General features: G+C 45.9%; 1 protein-coding gene across 1 annotated transcript in view; it reads right to left on the reverse strand.

Annotated features, from left to right (window-relative positions):
• Nucleotides 1–10,965, reverse strand: part of LOC140075793 (uncharacterized) — a 29,949-nt gene extending 18,984 nt beyond the window's left edge. Inside the window, exons 1-5 of the mRNA XM_072122109.1 lie at nt 10,802–10,965; nt 10,242–10,376; nt 7,874–8,143; nt 988–1,185; nt 84–710 (exon numbers count right to left, since the gene is read on the reverse strand). Of these exons, the coding sequence (XP_071978210.1) occupies nt 84–710; nt 988–1,185; nt 7,874–8,143; nt 10,242–10,371 (1,225 nt within the window). The 5' untranslated portion in view covers nt 10,372–10,376; nt 10,802–10,965. The remainder of the gene's footprint in view (nt 1–83; nt 711–987; nt 1,186–7,873; nt 8,144–10,241; nt 10,377–10,801) is intronic.
• Between the last annotated feature and the right edge of the window lie 8,153 nt (nt 10,966–19,118).

A 19,118-nucleotide genomic window follows, 5' to 3' on the forward strand; every position in this document is an offset into this window, starting at 1 on the left:
AATGAGATGATGTCTCCACCATCCACATAATGTAACTACAGAGATAACCTGATATTCTGGAGGCTCATCTTATTTCTTTTTACCTGTGCTGTTGTCAGATCTCTCCCTGTGATACTGCTGATGACTGATGCTGTTGTCGGGTCTCTCCCTGTGATACTGCTGATGACTGATGCTGTTGTCGGGTCTCTCCCTGTGATACTGCTGATGACTGATGCTGTTGTCAGATCTTTCCACGTGATACTGCTGATGACTGATGCTGTTGTCGGGTCTCTCCCTGTGATACTGCTGATGACTGATGCTGTTGTCAGATCTTTCCACGTGATACTGCTGATGACTGATGCTGTTGTCGGGTCTCTCCCTGTGATACTGCTGATGACTGATGCTGTTGTCAGATCTTTCCACGTGATACTGCTGATGACTGATGCTGTTGTCGGGTCTCTCCCTGTGATACTGCTGATGACTGATGCTGTTGTCGGGTCTCTCCCTGTGATACTGCTGATGACTGATGCTGTTGTCGGGTCTCTCCCTGTGATACTGCTGATGACTGATGCTGTTGTCAGATCTTTTCATGTGATACTGCTGATGACTGATGCTGTTGTCGGATCTCTCCCTGTGAAACTGCTGATGACTGATGCTGTTGTCGGACCTCTCATTGTGGTGCTGCTGATGACTGTTGTCTTTGAACAATTTTCTTCTTATACTCAGTCGCACTGAAGAGATTTCAGAAACAGATCTTATCACATCATTTATTATCATTAACAAATGGACCAAATCTATAAAACACTTTGGGCCACATCTCTCATAAGTCTGTATTATGTGTAGACATCCTGATAGGTGACTAGACCCCGGAGTGTGACTTATGGGGGAATGTACATTATGGGGCAGTGACTGTACTGCGCTGGGGAATATGATGGCGCTATAGCAGGATATCCATGAGTACAATTCTATGGTAAAGCTCCACATGTTTCCGGACATTTCCCTCCTTACCTTCCTTCTTCTTGCTCCTCACATTGGGCGGGGGATGCTCATTCACTAGATGGCTCAGGTAATCAGATCGAGTTTCCCTTTTGCTGAAGAGGAGGAGATTCTCCCCGTAAAGGTAACGGGTTTCCTGGAGGACTCTCCTCTTCTCCCGGTCACTGCTGTCCTCCAGATTGTGGAGAATAAGGATCCTGTTCTTCTGTTCTACAGAGACAACATCACAGGACCCAGAAAAACATGTTACATGTCCCCCGACCCGAGACTGTGGTGACGAGGGACGTGTTCTATAATGTGATGGTATCTGCCACAGTCCAGCTCTACCATAATGTGATGCATCTGCCACAGTCCAGCTCTACCATAATGTGATACATCTGCCACAGTCCAGCTCTACCATAATGTGATACATCTGCCACAGTCCAGCTCTACCATAATGTGATACATCTGCCACAGTCCAGCTCTACCATAATGTGATACATCTGCCACAGTCCAGCTCTACCATAATGTGATACATCTGCCACAGACCAGCTCTACCATAATGTGATGCATCAGCCACAGTCCAGCTCTACCATAATGTGATTCATCAGCCACAGTCCAGCTCTACCATAATGTGATGCATCTGCCACAGTCCAGCTCTACCATAATGTGATACATCTGCCACAGTCCAGCTCTACCATAATGTGATACATCTGCCACAGTCCAGCTCTACCATAATATGATGTATCTGCCACAGTCCAGCTCTACCATAATGTGATACATCTGCCACAGTCCAGCTCTACCATAATGTGATACATCTGCCACAGTCCAGCTCTACCATAATGTGATACATCTGCCACAGTCCAGCTCTACCATAATGTGATGCATCTGCCACAGTCCAGCTCTACCATAATGTGATGCATCTGCCACAGACCAGCTCTACCATAATGTGATGCATCTGCCACAGTCCAGCTCTACCATAAAGTGATGCATCAGCCACAGTCCAGCTCTACCATAATGTGATGCATCTGCCACAGTCCAGCTCTACCATAATGTGATGCATCAGCCACAGTCCAGCTCTACCATAATGTGATGCATCAGCCACAGTCCAGCTCTACCATAATGTGATACATCTGCCACAGTCCAGCTCTACCATAATGTGATACATCTGCCACAGTCCAGCTCTACCATTATGTGATTCATCTGCCACAGTCCAGCTCTACCATAATGTGATGCATCAGCCACAGTCCAGCTCTACCATAATGTGATTCATCAGCCACAGTCTAGCTCTACCATAATGTGATGCATCTGCCACAGTCCAGCTCTACCATAATGTGATGTATCTGCCACAGTCCAGCTCTACCATAATGTGATACATCTGCCACAGTCCAGCTCTACCATAATATGATGCATCAGCCACAGTCCACCTCTACCATAATGTGATACATCTGCCACAGTCCAGCTCTACCATAATGTGATACATCTGCCACAGTCCAGCTCTACCATAATGTGATGCATCTGCCACAGTCCAGCTCTACCATAAAGTGATGCATCAGCCACAGTCCACCTCTACCATAATGTGATACATCTGCCACAGTCCAGCTCTACCATAAAGTGATGCATCAGCCACAGTCCAGCTCTACCATAATGTGATACATCTGCCACAGTCCAGCTCTACCATAATGTGATACATCTGCCACAGTCCACCTCTACCATAATGTGATACATCTGCCACAGTCCAGCTCTACCACAATGTGATACATCTGCCACAGTCCAGCTCTACCATAATGTGATACATCTGCCACAGTCCAGCTCTACCATAATGTGATTCATCTGCCACAGTCCAGCTCTACCATAATGTGATGCATCAGCCACAGTCCAGCTCTACCATAATGTGATTCATCAGCCACAGTCTAGCTCTACCATAATGTGATGCATCTGCCACAGTCCAGCTCTACCATAATGTGATGTATCTGCCACAGTCCAGCTCTACCATAATATGATACATCTGCCACAGTCCAGCTCTACCATAATGTGATGCATCAGCCACAGTCCAGCTCTACCATAATGTGATACATCTGCCACAGTCCAGCTCTACCATAATGTGATGTATCTGCCACAGTCCAGCTCTACCATAATGTGATACATCTGCCACAGTCCAGCTCTACCATAATGTGATACATCTGCCACAGTCAAGCTCTACCATAATGTGATACATCTGCCACAGTCCAGCTCTACCATAATGTGATGCATCTGCCACAGTCCAGCTCTACCATAATGTGATGCATCTGCCACAGACCAGCTCTACCATAATGTGATACATCTGCCACAGTCCAGCTCTACCATAATGTGATACATCTGCCACAGTCCAGCTCTACCATAATGTGATACATCTGCCACAGACCAGCTCTACCATAATGTGATGCATCAGCCACAGTCCAGCTCTACCATAATGTGATTCATCAGCCACAGTCCAGCTCTACCATAATGTGATGCATCTGCCACAGTCCAGCTCTACCATAATGTGATGCATCTGCCACAGTCCAGCTCTACCATAATGTGATGCATCAGCCACAGTCCAGCTCTACCATAATGTGATGCATCAGCCACAGTCCAGCTCTACCATAATGTGATACATCTGCCACAGTCCAGCTCTACCATAATGTGATACATCTGCCACAGTCCAGCTCTACCATTATGTGATTCATCTGCCACAGTCCAGCTCTACCATAATGTGATGCATCAGCCACAGTCCAGCTCTACCATAATGTGATTCATCAGCCACAGTCTAGCTCTACCATAATGTGATGCATCTGCCACAGTCCAGCTCTACCATAATGTGATGTATCTGCCACAGTCCAGCTCTACCATAATGTGATACATCTGCCACAGTCCAGCTCTACCATAATATGATGCATCAGCCACAGTCCACCTCTACCATAATGTGATACATCTGCCACAGTCCAGCTCTACCATAATGTGATACATCTGCCACAGTCCAGCTCTACCATAATGTGATGCATCTGCCACAGTCCAGCTCTACCATAAAGTGATGCATCAGCCACAGTCCACCTCTACCATAATGTGATACATCTGCCACAGTCCAGCTCTACCATAAAGTGATGCATCAGCCACAGTCCAGCTCTACCATAATGTGATACATCTGCCACAGTCCAGCTCTACCATAATGTGATACATCTGCCACAGTCCACCTCTACCATAATGTGATACATCTGCCACAGTCCAGCTCTACCACAATGTGATACATCTGCCACAGTCCAGCTCTACCATAATGTGATACATCTGCCACAGTCCAGCTCTACCATAATGTGATTCATCTGCCACAGTCCAGCTCTACCATAATGTGATGCATCAGCCACAGTCCAGCTCTACCATAATGTGATTCATCAGCCACAGTCTAGCTCTACCATAATGTGATGCATCTGCCACAGTCCAGCTCTACCATAATGTGATGTATCTGCCACAGTCCAGCTCTACCATAATATGATACATCTGCCACAGTCCAGCTCTACCATAATGTGATGCATCAGCCACAGTCCAGCTCTACCATAATGTGATACATCTGCCACAGTCCAGCTCTACCATAATGTTATGTATCTGCCACAGTCCAGCTCTACCATAATGTGATACATCTGCCACAGTCCAGCTCTACCATAATGTGATGCATCAGCCACAGTCCAGCTCTACCATAATGTGATACATCTGCCACAGTCCACCTCTACCATAATATGATGCATCAGCCACAGTCCAGCTCTACCATAATGTGATACATCTGCCACAGTCCAGCTCTACCATAATGTGATACATCTGCCACAGTCCAGCTCTACCATAATGTGATGCATCTGCCACAGTCCACCTCTACCATAATGTGATACATCTGCCACAGTCCAGCTCTACCATAATGTGATACATCTGCCACAGTCCAGCTCTACCATAAAGTGATGCATCAGCCACAGTCCACCTCTACCATAATGTGATACATCTGCCACAGTCCAGCTCTACCATAATGTGATGCATCTGCCACAGTCCAGCTCTACCATAATGTGATGCATCAGCCACAGTCCAGCTCTACCATAATGTGATGCATCAGCCACAGTCCAGCTCTACCATAATGTGATACATCTGCCACAGTCCAGCTCTACCATAATGTGATACATCTGCCACAGTCCAGCTCTACCATTATGTGATTCATCTGCCACAGTCCAGCTCTACCATAATGTGATGCATCAGCCACAGTCCAGCTCTACCATAATGTGATTCATCAGCCACAGTCTAGCTCTACCATAATGTGATGCATCTGCCACAGTCCAGCTCTACCATAATGTGATGTATCTGCCACAGTCCAGCTCTACCATAATGTGATACATCTGCCACAGTCCAGCTCTACCATAATATGATGCATCAGCCACAGTCCACCTCTACCATAATGTGATACATCTGCCACAGTCCAGCTCTACCATAATGTGATACATCTGCCACAGTCCAGCTCTACCATAATGTGATGCATCTGCCACAGTCCAGCTCTACCATAAAGTGATGCATCAGCCACAGTCCAGCTCTACCATAATGTGATACATCTGCCACAGTCCACCTCTACCATAATGTGATACATCTGCCACAGTCCAGCTCTACCATAATGTGATACATCTGCCACAGTCCAGCTCTACCATAATGTGATACATCTGCCACAGTCCACCTCTACCATAATGTGATACATCTGCCACAGTCCAGCTCTACCATAATGTGATACATCTGCCACAGTCCAGCTCTACCATAATGTGATACATCTGCCACAGTCCAGCTCTACCATAATGTGATTCATCTGCCACAGTCCAGCTCTACCATAATGTGATGCATCAGCCACAGTCCAGCTCTACCATAATGTGATTCATCAGCCACAGTCTAGCTCTACCATAATGTGATGCATCTGCCACAGTCCAGCTCTACCATAATGTGATACATCTGCCACAGTCCAGCTCTACCATAATGTGATGTATCTGCCACAGTCCAGCTCTACCATAATGTGATACATCTGCCACAGTCCAGCTCTACCATAATATGATGCATCAGCCACAGTCCACCTCTACCATAATGTGATACATCTGCCACAGTCCAGCTCTACCATAATGTGATACATCTGCCACAGTCCACCTCTACCATAATGTGATGCATCTGCCACAGTCCACCTCTACCATAATGTGATACATCTGCCACAGTCCAGCTCTACCATAATGTGATACATCTGCCACAGTCCAGCTCTACCATAAAGTGATGCATCAGCCACAGTCCACCTCTACCATAATGTGATACATCTGCCACAGTCCAGCTCTACCATAATGTGATACATCTGCCACAGTCCAGCTCTACCATACGATATTGTCCAAAACCTGACCTGATATTTGTTACTATTAGGTGGTAATGTTGACTATGGATTCATGACCATCCACTCATAGAGGTGGGAGAGATCAATGAATTATAATAACTAGTTGAGTAAATATGTCTGTAATCGGTGGTCCTAATGGGTCGGAGGGGAGGTATCTTCGAGAAGGGGAGATTTGGGAGGTAAGTTCAGCCAAGTAAGTTTTTGGGGATTTTTTGGTGGTTCCTCTTCCATTCTGCTTATTTAGGAAACTTTACTTGCCCAGTGAGACCGGGATGGAGCTGCGGCTGATCCATGAGGCCACGATAATTGACCTTGTGGCTTGGATTGAAACCACAGGATTTTGTTAATGTGTGTTGTGTGGGAAGTGGACACTAGATTTTAAAATAGAATTGCAGGGGTAATTGAGGGGACCCCTGGGCAAACACTGCTGATAGTCAAGGTTCTGGAGTCACAGAAAGGGCGGCTTTTGGTGCAATGCCACTAAATGTGGAGATCTCCAGGAAAGGTCTGGGGTTTGGTTGTTATTTTGGTGGAGAATGACTGACGTCTTATAGCACCTACTCACCAACCTATAGAATGTCTCTTGAAGGGTTATGCATATAGAAGGGCTGTGGGTTTTTTGCAATATCTGACATTTTTCCAAATCTGAGAAAGGGACTTTCAATTTTTTTTCCCCGCCTTTATGAGGTGGAGGGGTTTGGTTTGTCACCAGTAGTCTATAGTGTGTGGAGAGGAGCTCGCTGCCGGGTGATTCGGATGAGATTCTTTCAAATCTTGTGAGTTCTCTTATGGTCTCTGTCACAAGTGCGACTTGTCCATGGTCGCGGTAAAGGGACGTCAGGCAATCTCGTAGTCGGGGACAGGCAGATGGTCAAGGCAGGCGGCAAGGATGCAATGTCGGGGACGGAGCAGGAGATCAGGGCTGGCAGCAGAGTTACGAAGTCAGAGTCAGGTCTGAGGTCACAACGGGAGATCAGACCACAGAAGAATCGCAGGGGAAGATTTCTCATCGGCATACGCTCAAAGTCCGGCGGGGAATGCTGGGAGCAGCCGGCTTAAATAGAAACCAGTGCCAATCAGCGGTGTGCTGGCCCTTTAAATCTGCGAGTGCCGACGCACGTGCGTCCTAAGGAGCAGATGTGACCAGCGGGTCCAGGAGCAGGAACGCGGAGAGGTAAGTGAGGACCAGGGGAAGGGGTGCTACCACGGAGAGGGACACAGGTGTGTCTGCGATCCAATGCATGGATAGCAGGAGCACTCGTGACAGATGTGTTTGGAGCTCCTAACTTTGATGAATTTATTTTGAAATTGAAGAAAGTCTGAAACTCCTCAAATATTGTGGCTGGGGTTGGGAAACCTGTCTCAGGGTTGGGTACGATTATAAGAAGGTCATCAGCAAATGCATCATTGTATGTTTTTGGCAGATTTATGACCCCTAGAAGAATAATCTTAAGAATTATACAGAAACTTCTACCCCGTGACATTTACAATCACTTTATGATAATTTTCTCTTACCCAGAAGATTCTCGATCCTCCACCTCATGGCTGAGACCTGGTTACATCCACTGAAGATGAAGAAGCAGAAGCTGCAGGCGGAGATCTTCTTTACTAGCTTTGTGGTGTCGCTATCAGAGGTGTCTATGTGTCTGATCTTCATTATTATGTCCGAGAAATAATTAGAGCTCAGCGCTTCATGTAACCACCGGACGTCCTCTCCTCTATCCGCCACAATCCCAAACTCGGGCTTATGTCCAAATAACTTACTTACTGTTTTGTGGGCAGGTTCTGTCATTAGAGGAGAAGATCTCAGTGATAAACACACAGATGATGAGATATCAGTACATACAGTGAGGCTCTATACACTAGATAGAATACATGATGTATATATATAGTCTACGGCTGTGTCCTACACATGATACTTGCCTGAGCGGCTCCAGACTCCTTCTTCTATTAATTATAAACCCTCCAAGATCCTTACTGCCCACCTCCTCCCTGCCAAGCCAATCAACCAGTGACATATTGAGGAGAGCCCCAGAGCCCCTTAGGAATGAAGAGCAGATCCTGCCAGAGGGGGCACACACCAGTATGTCAGTGCTTGGTTTACAATCCTGGTGGTAGATGTCTTTTAAAGCCAAACAATAATTTCAGATTGAATAGCCCAATAGCAAGTACATGACACATCGATACTCAAGTATTCAAGTTCCGGATCACTTCTTCCACATCAAAGCAATCACTATTCTCCTCCGGTTGGTTCCTGTGGACACCCTAGGACACGTCTCCTCTCTAGACCACTAGTGATCCTACAATTACCTATAACATAACTGTAGATAATAGGAGATGACTCCCTGCACTCCAGAAGACGGTCTCCATTAGCCTCCTACTAGATGAACCCATGACTGCACTTATATGCTGCTCCTAGCTGCCGAAATATCCTCAATCGTAGCATTTATTGATGTCCATCCTATGGGGGCATTTATTAACCTCAGTTTTGCAGAAAATTTGGTGTGATAAATAGGACCTGGGGTAGGGAGGCCTTATACTACTCAAACCCCTCACTCCCCCCAGCCTCAGCGTAATTAGCCTAATGGAGCTAGTGTTACCTAACACGGCAGGTGTCCGGGCTTCAAAGGATTTCTGTAGCTGCATCATCTCTAAAGGCTTCAGCTGATTTTCCCTCCAATTTTCAAACAGGAGACAAAGAGCCATAAACCTCATAAGACCAATACGTTGTATAGGGACAGTTATGGAGTTATGGTCCATCTTAGCCCAAGGGCAACTACATTTTTGGATTTCTTATCGTCAGGAAATCACAGTGGCCCAATCCCCAAGGCTCTAGCATGCTTGGGTTCAGAGATATCAATATCTCTGGAAAGGACCATAGCAAATGGGTCAGGTTTGCTATGGATCAGATTCACCCAGATCCAATGATACCAGAACCATGACCTGACGACTTCCCCTTGAGAAGCTATGACTTCTCCAGGGTTTGGGACATAATACCCGGTAGGAGGGACCCATGACCCCTCCTGGGGGTGGGCAGAGGTTTGTCTGCACCTGATATAATAAGACACCTCTAAGGCCACATCGTCTGTTTTTCTGGGAACCATTTTTAACATCAAGCACAGAGGAAGATCAGGTTCCATTAGCCACACACATGGTAACTAACTTACTGAACTGCTGATACTTGTAGTGCTATCTAGTTTGCCCTTAAGGCAATTAAATTTAAAATTTAACCTGTGTTACTTTTTTATCACGATCCACGAATCCCCACGTCCGAGTCTCGCTTATATACATGCTACCGGGTTGGTTCCTCACCCTATATAATCCTGATACGGACCGGGCTTATATTAAAGGAGAACTGGTGGCAGCTTCATTAGGTTGATAAGATTTTGTTTCAATGAGGCTTATAAAAGGGATCTTATAGAAATTCAGGGCTGTGATTTATTGTTGCGCCGTATCCGGAAGTTGTGTGGACAACTTTGAATCACTTCCTGCGCCTCTCAGAACCCGTGCGTTCTGGGAGTGTCTATAAAAGGAGAACTAAGTGACTTTTGATATCCTTCAGGTGTCCGAAATGTCATGGTTTCCTTCACTTTTGGTGTTCCCAAAAATGGATGGCAAGGAAGGGACAATAAATTCCAGATATAAGGCTTTTACATCAGCAGAGCAGTAGGAAAGCTCAATACAACTGTCTCTGGTTCCCCGCTGAGCCCCCTGCCGGGGTACATTTTAGCAAAGTGTCCTAGAAGCTTCAAAGACTGGTGTAAAACCCTTTCCTCTATGTTCTCCAGAGAACAGGAATCTGTGAAACATCTAGAAGCTACAGAAGTTTCTCCAGGAGAAGGGGCAGAACAGAGAAGACAAGTAACATCACTAGAAATCTTACTTGTTTCTTCCAGGATGGATTTCATCCTATTAAACTTGTTCCTTGTTTCTTCATCCATCTTTGCCATTTCTGATCCTCTTCCTCTAAAATCTGCAGATGTTCTTCTCCACTTCTCTGGTTTTGTGACCATATCAGCTGAGGAGACAAAGTGATCGGTGACGCTCAATATTATTAAGGAACATCATGAAGGGGAATATAATTCCATGGTCCTCCCTTTACTACCTGCTGCTCTCCACCGTCTCCTACGACATCTGAAGTCGCCATCTTTATATATTGAAGCATTGGTTAATTGTTTCTGACAAGAGTTGGATTTGGGATTTTGGGGCAGCCCTAATGCTGATCTGTATAGTGATCCTGAATCCTGACAATTTTACTTTGCAGCGTGGGATGAAGGTTAGAAGTGAACTTCTTCATCTGGTGTCCTAAGCATCCTGTGTTTTTCAGAAAGCCAGTGTGGAGCATCTACATCCCATCCCATTCTATCCCACCACTCCCAACTCCCGGTTCCCCACGGTTGGATGAGATGGGATAAGGCTTGCCCACCTCTGTTCTAGACTTACCGCAGAGTTGGGAGATGTTTGTGTTTCTCCTGTGATGTTTCACTTATTGGCTTTTCGCTTTCTCCTCAGTTCTCTTGCTCCAGTTGTACGGATCGGCCCCGATTATTTGGGTCTCATCCTGTGTTGTGCTTTCTCGACATCTTTCTGCTCTTCACCTCCAGCCAGAGCCTGGTGTCCAGAGGTCAGAACCAGTTCCTTGTGTCTTATCTCTCCAGGAAATAGAGAAAGTTTTCTGTGGTATCTCTGAGATGAGTCTAAAGTTCAGTCCTGAGCCAGAAGATACAAGAGCGACGTCTGCAGGCATTCATAGAGCGGGAACTCATCTTTTCTCGAGCAATCTCGTGATGATATAACAACTATAGGAGGAAGATTCCCTACAGAATGGATGCCCCAGGTCTCCTGGAAATGGGGATTTATGTTGTATCACTGATGGGATAGAGAAGGTTCCCCAGAACTAGAACGGTAACATGCAGCAACCAATCAGAGTTTAGCTCTGATTTGTAAAGGAAGTCTTCCAACTTTATCAATGAGTCTCCCGATGCACCGGGGGCGGAGCTCTGACTACCTGTGCCCTAATTTGCTTTTTCTATAACTTATTTCTTATGTGGAATTGCTCAAAACTGTTTGGGGTGTACAAAAATAAGACAAAACTCAACCCGCTGAACACTTAAAGATGCAACAAGGTGGAAACTAAATTTACACTAAAATGAAAGATTGCTGTAAATCAAATGTGTGCGTACAAGACCCTAAAACCTCCCATAATATCCCACACGGGAACAAGGATTGCGGAGGGTTTGGAGTTTGAGGTGGAAGTGTTACAGATAATTACCAGTAGAATATTCTGTCCTTTGATCTCTTTACCATAAAAGTTCAATAAATATGCAAATCACTTCCATAATCCAATGTCTGTTGGTTTTATGTCTTTACTGTCGTTATCTGTCTTGTATCTTGTATTCTCTGCTCAGTGGCTGAAACACACGAGGGTCAGGAAATACAGTACACACATAACTTCTACTACTATAAAGAGAGCCTGCGCAGCTTCCTGCCCTATGCATGCGCACTGCCTGTAGCCTGAGCCTGTACAGGTCAGACCTGGCATTGAAGAGCTCTGGCCGCGCAACGCAACATTGCCGGAGCAGCGTATGATAAAAGCGCCCAGTGACTCTACCAGAATAGTGAGTGCAGCTATGGAGCTCGTTTGCTCATTAGGAGTGTGAGGTGCTTTGATCCTGTGTGTTGCTGCTGCTCTGAGCTCCAAGCGGGTTCCATCTCCACCTGGGACACTCTCTGTGGAGACTGAAGCGCCTCACACCAGCTAAAGATCAGCAGCTACTGTAACCAAGTCCCAGAAAAAGTGAAATAACATCTGGTACTGGTGAAGTGTGACAAGAGTTGGTGTCCCCTGTGGGCGATGCTCTGCGAGGGGACCCCCGTCCCTTGTGCCTGAAGATGCGGAGGTGGTCATGTTCCCTGATGTTGGTGCTGGTCCACCCAGTGTGAATGATGTCAATAAGGTTCTGGTGGCTAATGCAAGTGGCATGAGGGGTCCAAATCCATTACCAGCTTTGGGAGTGAGTGATGGAGTGACTGGTGGTGTGAGTGGCGCAGCTGAGTGTAACATTGAGGTGGGTAGTGTTAATGTGGTGGGTGCAGGGGTTGGTCCGGTTGCTCCCCCAGTGGCGGCCCCTAGGAAGTAGGGTTCCATCATCCTCGTCTCTGGGCTCTGGGGACGGCTTTTTGCAACGGCGCCTCCTGCAGGCCTTACAGAAGGGTGAAAGGACGATCAATGTAGCGGGGCAGGAGGTTGATTTGTCGTTTTGGATAGAGAGGCACGGCCTGTCTGCCTTCCGAGAGCAAAGAGGCAGGGAGACATCATGGTCGCTCCCGACAACCGGGCCGGGTGCTAACCGTAGGAATGTGGTCCGTCTTCGGTGGCGTGGCAGTGATGTGTGTCCCCCTCGGGCACGGGTAGTTGAGCTGCTGCTGAAGATGGACTTCAAGGCGGCTGACATCTTTGCCTTGATCCATCCCTATGGTACATCTGAGTTTGATGTCAGCTTTGTTCGGCCGGAGGGGCTTGAGCTCTTCTGGTCCAACTATGAGCTGAGATACAACGAGCCCAAGTGGCCGGACTTTGCTGTGCAAGCAGTGTCCCGCCAGAGCGAACTCAAGAAGGTGACCGTTCTTAGGTTAGACCGATTGGAAACCCTACGGCATAAAGAAAAGCAGGCCAAAGGTTTTTTTCAGAAAATGGAAAATGTTTATTACCACACATATATCAAGGGCAGAAATTATAGAACTAGTCACACCATTCCGTCGGAATGGTACAACACACAATTTCTAAAAGGCACATTGGGAGCTCTACAAATATAATATCCAGAGTGATCACATCACAGAAGAACAAGGCTCCCCCCCCCCCCCTCCCACGATAGACCAAGCAGTGGGTCCTAGCAATATAGTGAGAAGCGTAAATAAAACAACATCCCCCCCCAGGGATATCCGCAGCCTTTACTTGCAAGTTATCTCATGTCCAGGGGCGTAACTAGGAGAGGCTGGGCCCCATAGCAGATTTCTACATGGGGCCCCCTGTTTCCCCAAAAAATATATACATATTTAGGCAGCATTCACATAAACATGTGCCCGCCAGGCTTTAGCGTGGCAGGCACATGTCTGGCGCGCTGGAGAGGAGGAGAGGTGATCGCGTCTCACCCCTCCCCTCTCCATAGAGAATAGAGCCGCATGGTCATTCTTACAGCCATAGATACGCTCTCTTCCTTTTGCAGCCACGGCTCGAAACAGTGAGTACTCATTGTACTCACCGTACCGAGCCCAGGCGCTATAGACGCCTATGAGGGAAGTATATCCGGCAGCAAATTTGCAGCCAGATATACGCCCCCCATACGTTCTTGTGAATGTACCCTTATACAGACATGTTTATACAATTACACACATTTATACACTCCTATATACATACATTTGTATACTTATATACAAACACAAAAATTCTACACTCATACTTGCACCTATATACATACATGTATACACTTATACAAGCACATTTATGCACTCTGTTACACTGTATATAAAAACTCATAAAGTATATACACACATACTGTATATAAACATCACACATACTGCTTACACATTATATACTATACATTCAACACACATACAGTATACACTGACCATATATACACATACATGTAGTATAAAAACGCCATATACACACATGCTGCATATACATATAGAATATACACACATACAGCACACACACATTCAGTATATACAGCATATACATACATACCATATACACAGCATATGCAAAAACACACATACATCATATATGCGCATATATATGTTTATATAAATATGTGCGTGTAGAAATACAGTAGATGCATATATACACAGTATATACATATATACACATATACACAGTATATACATATATACACAGTATATATATATATACACATATACACAGTATATACATATATACACATATACACAGTATATACATATATACACAGTATATATATATATACACATATACACAGTACATACATATATACACATATACACAGTATATACATATATACACATATACACATGTATACATATATACACAGTATACACAGATATACATATGTACACATATACACAGTATACACATATATACAGATACACAGATATACATATATACACATATACACAGTATACACATATATACAGATACACAGATATACATATGTACACATATACACAGTATACACATATATACAGATACACAGATATACATATATACACATATACACAGTATACACATATATACAGATACACAGTTTATACATATATACAGATACACAGTATATACATATATACACATATACACAGTATATACATATATACAGATACACAGTATATACATATATACTCATATACACAGTATATGCATATATACTCATATACACAGTATATACATATATACTCATATACACAGTTTATACATATATACAGATACACAGTATATACATATATACAGATACACAGTATATACATATATACACATATACACAGTATATACATATATACAGGTACACAGTATATACATATATACTCATATACACAGTATATACATGTAGTGGGACAACTGCATGTTTTGCCGCGGGGGTTGGTTGTATAGTGGGCTGTAGAGTGGGGAGGTGGGGCATCCGTCCGCTCTGTCAGCGGCCGGCTCCAGCATGCAGGGGGATGGGCGGGAGGTCGCCTCTGCCGGGGGGCGGTCAACTGTACCATGGGGCGGGCGTGTGGCTCACAGAGGGTGGGGGTGTGTTTACGAGTGGACACAGAGGTAGGGGCCCGGGGGCACAATATGGCAGACAACGACACTACAGGGACACACGGAGTCCGTGCATCCCCGGGCCCCTTAACCTCACGGGCCCCGTAGCAACCGCTACGGCTGCTACGGTGGTTGTTACGCCACTGCTCATGTCATTTCATGCGTTTCTCTGTACGATTTTCATCTGTTAGACCAGAGAATGTATCCAGATCAATGATATTGACGCGTCAACTCTGCTTCCAGCAAAAGGCAAAATGTTTAAGTTTAAGTTTTTCTTTTTCTGTTATGTATTGAAAACCAAATAAAATGTTTTCAAAAAAAAAAAAGAAAGTGACCGTTCTTACCCGTAACGAATCACTATCTTGCTTTGACATCATGACCTGGATGAATCGTTATGGAGAGGTGCTAGGATTACCAGAAAAAAATCGTGACGAGTATGGTATCTGGTCAGGGGCCTGGACCTTCATGGTGAAGTTGAGGCGTTCAGGTAACTCAGTCGCCCACATCCCTTCATCAGCCTTCCTGGGGAGGGATCGGATCCTGATCTTCTACCGGGGGCAGCCTAAGCTGTGTCACAGGTGCGGTGACCCCACACATTTCAGCGCAAACTGCACCGTGCAGAAGTGTGCGTTGTGTGGGGGTGTCGGCCATCTCGCTGCATCCTGTACAGGGCAGATTAGGTGTAACCTGTGTGGTGATCTCGGTCACCCATACAGTCGTTGTCCTCTTTCCTTCGCTAATGCGGGCTCAGCCTCAGCGGATGAAAGCCATGAGGCTGAATCTGCTGGGGAGGGGACTAGCAGAGGCGGAGGAATGGAGGGGCCAGGGAAGAAAGACAGGAAAAAGATGCCTGCCAAGCTAAGGCGTCTAGAGAAGCGTCAACAGGAGAGAGAGCGAGGGAGTCTCGGGCTGCTGGAACAACCTCTGGTGCTGTCCTGGAGACCACACCTGTCGCTGAGGCCCCTGGGGATGATGTACTGGATGAGGAGGTCAGGAGGATCGAGAGAGAGGAAGGTGCCACGTCCTCAGACTCCTCCCATTATGAGAGTATGGACGAGGATAATAGGGCGTGGCTAGAGGAAAAGCGTAAGCGTGGCGCCAAAAAGAAGAAAAAGGGTAAAAAGAAGGGAGTTGTAAGATCTTCTCCCACCCTGACTAAGGTACCCAAGGAAGGTGCAACCGACCCCCCGCTGGTCGAACTTTCAAATCGATTCCTGGCCCTGGATGGAGCCTCTTCTGCCGATGGAGGGGCTGAGGGTGAAGGGCCAGAGGTGGCGGAGGGGCCTGCAGGGGGTACCGAGTCTCCCCCTGGGGAGGGGAGACTGGCCCAGAGTCTGGAGACGAGGAAGCATCAGAGGTGCGGGAGATGGACACCACAATATGTCTAAAAAGGGGGTGTTCATTTCCCGAGGGTGGTGGCAAGATGGGTAAAAAGAAAGCCGTCTAACTCAATCACTCATGATGGCGGCACCCACTCCGTTGACGCTGGCGTCCATTAATGTCGCCAGCATTAAGTCTGATGCGGCTAGATTTGCGGCCTTTGATTTTCTCAGCCGCGTTGAAGCCGACATTTTATTTTTGCAGGAGACCAGGCTGCCAGATTTGGCGGCCGTGTTTAAAGCTAAGAGGGAATGGAGACACGGGCCTTCCTATTGGTCTCTTGCGGCCGAGCCGTATAGCGGAGTGGCGGTACTTTCTACCGCACCAGTAGAATGCCGACGAGTTATTGAGTTAGAAATGGGGAGGTGCCTGATCCTGGATGTCCTCATGAAAGGACAAGAACTTCGTCTTATTAATATCTATGGTCCCCAGTCCAAGTGGGACAGGAAGTGTCTCTTTATGAGGATCAAGCCCTACCTTTTTACAAGTCGGCAGGTGGTCTTTGGAGGGGACTTCAATGCTGTCACGAGGTCCCAGGATAGGGGAGGTTCCAGAGACAAGCTGACTTATGATAGCGTCACTCTTAATAGCATAGCTAGTGAGGCTCGCCTGGTGGATGTCCACATCCGGCACACCCCAGGCCACGCGGGGTTCACCTATTATAGGGGTAGCTGCAGGTCTAGAATAGACAGGTTTTATTTAAAGGAGGAAGCCATTTCTTCAGCAGTGTCCGTTGTTGAGGTGGAGTGTACAGTGATGAATATAATGACATAATAAATATAATGAAGATATTTACCATTACTGCGTAATGAAAAATTACAAAATATCTTACGCCCGGGTTGTCATTTTGTATCCTGCAGAGCCCTAAAGTGGGCAATGTAGTGTCACCTTCCACATTAATATCCACTATGGAAGACACCAGAGATACGCGGTCAAGCATAAAGGGCTGTGGAGGAAACAGATGTAATAGCAACAACAAGATCCAACGGTTGATGTAATTTCCGTATGGAAAGAATCGTCGGCACTACCAAACTCGCATAGGAAGTTCTTGGACAGCCTCATATAATGGCGTTCAGGTAGGGGGTAAAAATCCTAGTGCACGGGTGGTGCTCAGCCAGGAGAGTAAATACATATGCGTCAAAAGATGAAAAAGAAGAGGCGGCACTCACCCAGCTAGGAAAATCTTCTTTTATTCAACACCAAAGCATGGGGCAGGGAGGTGCTACACGCTGTGCAGTCGGCAACGGGCCGTTTCGCGCTCTCTTGCGCTTCGTCTGGCCGTACGGGGGGCGTGAGCGGATGTGGGTGTTTATACCCCTCCGCTGACGTCACCCGTCAAGGAGCGTAATGTGATGTGGGAATTCCCGGGGGTGTGTGCATCCGAAGTGGATGTCACGTGGTCCGGCCATGTCATGTGACCGAAATCGGATAAACAAACACTCCGGACCTACGCGGCTACTAAAATCACGGATACAAAGGTAAATGGGTACATAGTGTTATAAACTCAAATTAACAAAACATATAAAAACACTCCATATGAACAATGTGATATTCAATAAAGAGATGAGTATTATCATTGCATATTATTATCAGCTAAATCCTGGATCATAGAAATACTGCCATATCATTCTTGTCATTCAGGCCAATTGGGCCTTCTGCTTCTGTCCTTAAAATCCATCGCGCCTCACATCTCAACAATTCTCTGTGTCTGTCTCCCCCATTACTATTGATCGGGACCTGTTCAATGCCTGCGAAGGAAAGCACATCTGGATTACCTGCATGGGTCGATCTAACATGTTGTATGAGTCGTGAGGATCCCTTCCCTGTATGTATAGAGCGATAATGTTCTCTGAACCTAACATAGAGGGGTCGGATGGTTTTGCCTATATAGAAACGTCTACAAGGACAAAAAATGACGTAAACTGTATAGTCTGTTTTGCAACTAATGAATTGTTTTACTGACATTATGGTACTCCCAATCCTGAGGATGTTGGTAATAAGATGGAATTTACAAAAATTACAATTATGGCATTGGAAATTACCCTTCGGAGTTTCCCTATCTAGCCAAGTAGTCGTATTTTCCCCGAATCTACTTTTAACCAGCAAATTTTTTATAGTTGGGTTTCGTCTGAAAGCCACAATAGGTGCATTTCTGGTTACTCTCTCTAGGTCGGGGTCCCTCTCTAGAATCCTCCAATTCCTACGTATTACCCTCTTAATGTTTTCCTCATTGGGTCCGAAGTCAAAAGTAAAAGTGAATCTGTCTTTTTTATTATTCTCTCCCTGCTTCTTTCGTTCCCTATACAGGAGCTGTCTCCTATCAAGTCGTAGGGCTTTCTCATATGCTGATCCAATAATTTCATCTGGGTACCCTCTAGCTCTGAGTCTATCCCTCAATTCGAGAGCTTGTGCTTGGAAGGAGTCCTCAGTATCATTAATGCGTCTCAGTCGGACAAATTGTCCGTATGGTACGGCTTTTTTAACATGATCGGGGTGTGCACTATCAAAATGCAATAACGCGTTAGTGGCTGTGGGCTTACGGTAGCCACTGACTTGAATACGGTCAACAACAATGTCCACCTGGACGTCCAAAAATTCAAG

The sequence above is a fragment of the Engystomops pustulosus genome, chromosome 8 (assembly GCF_040894005.1).
Source record: "Engystomops pustulosus chromosome 8, aEngPut4.maternal, whole genome shotgun sequence".
Lineage (NCBI taxonomy): Eukaryota > Metazoa > Chordata > Amphibia > Anura > Leptodactylidae > Engystomops > Engystomops pustulosus.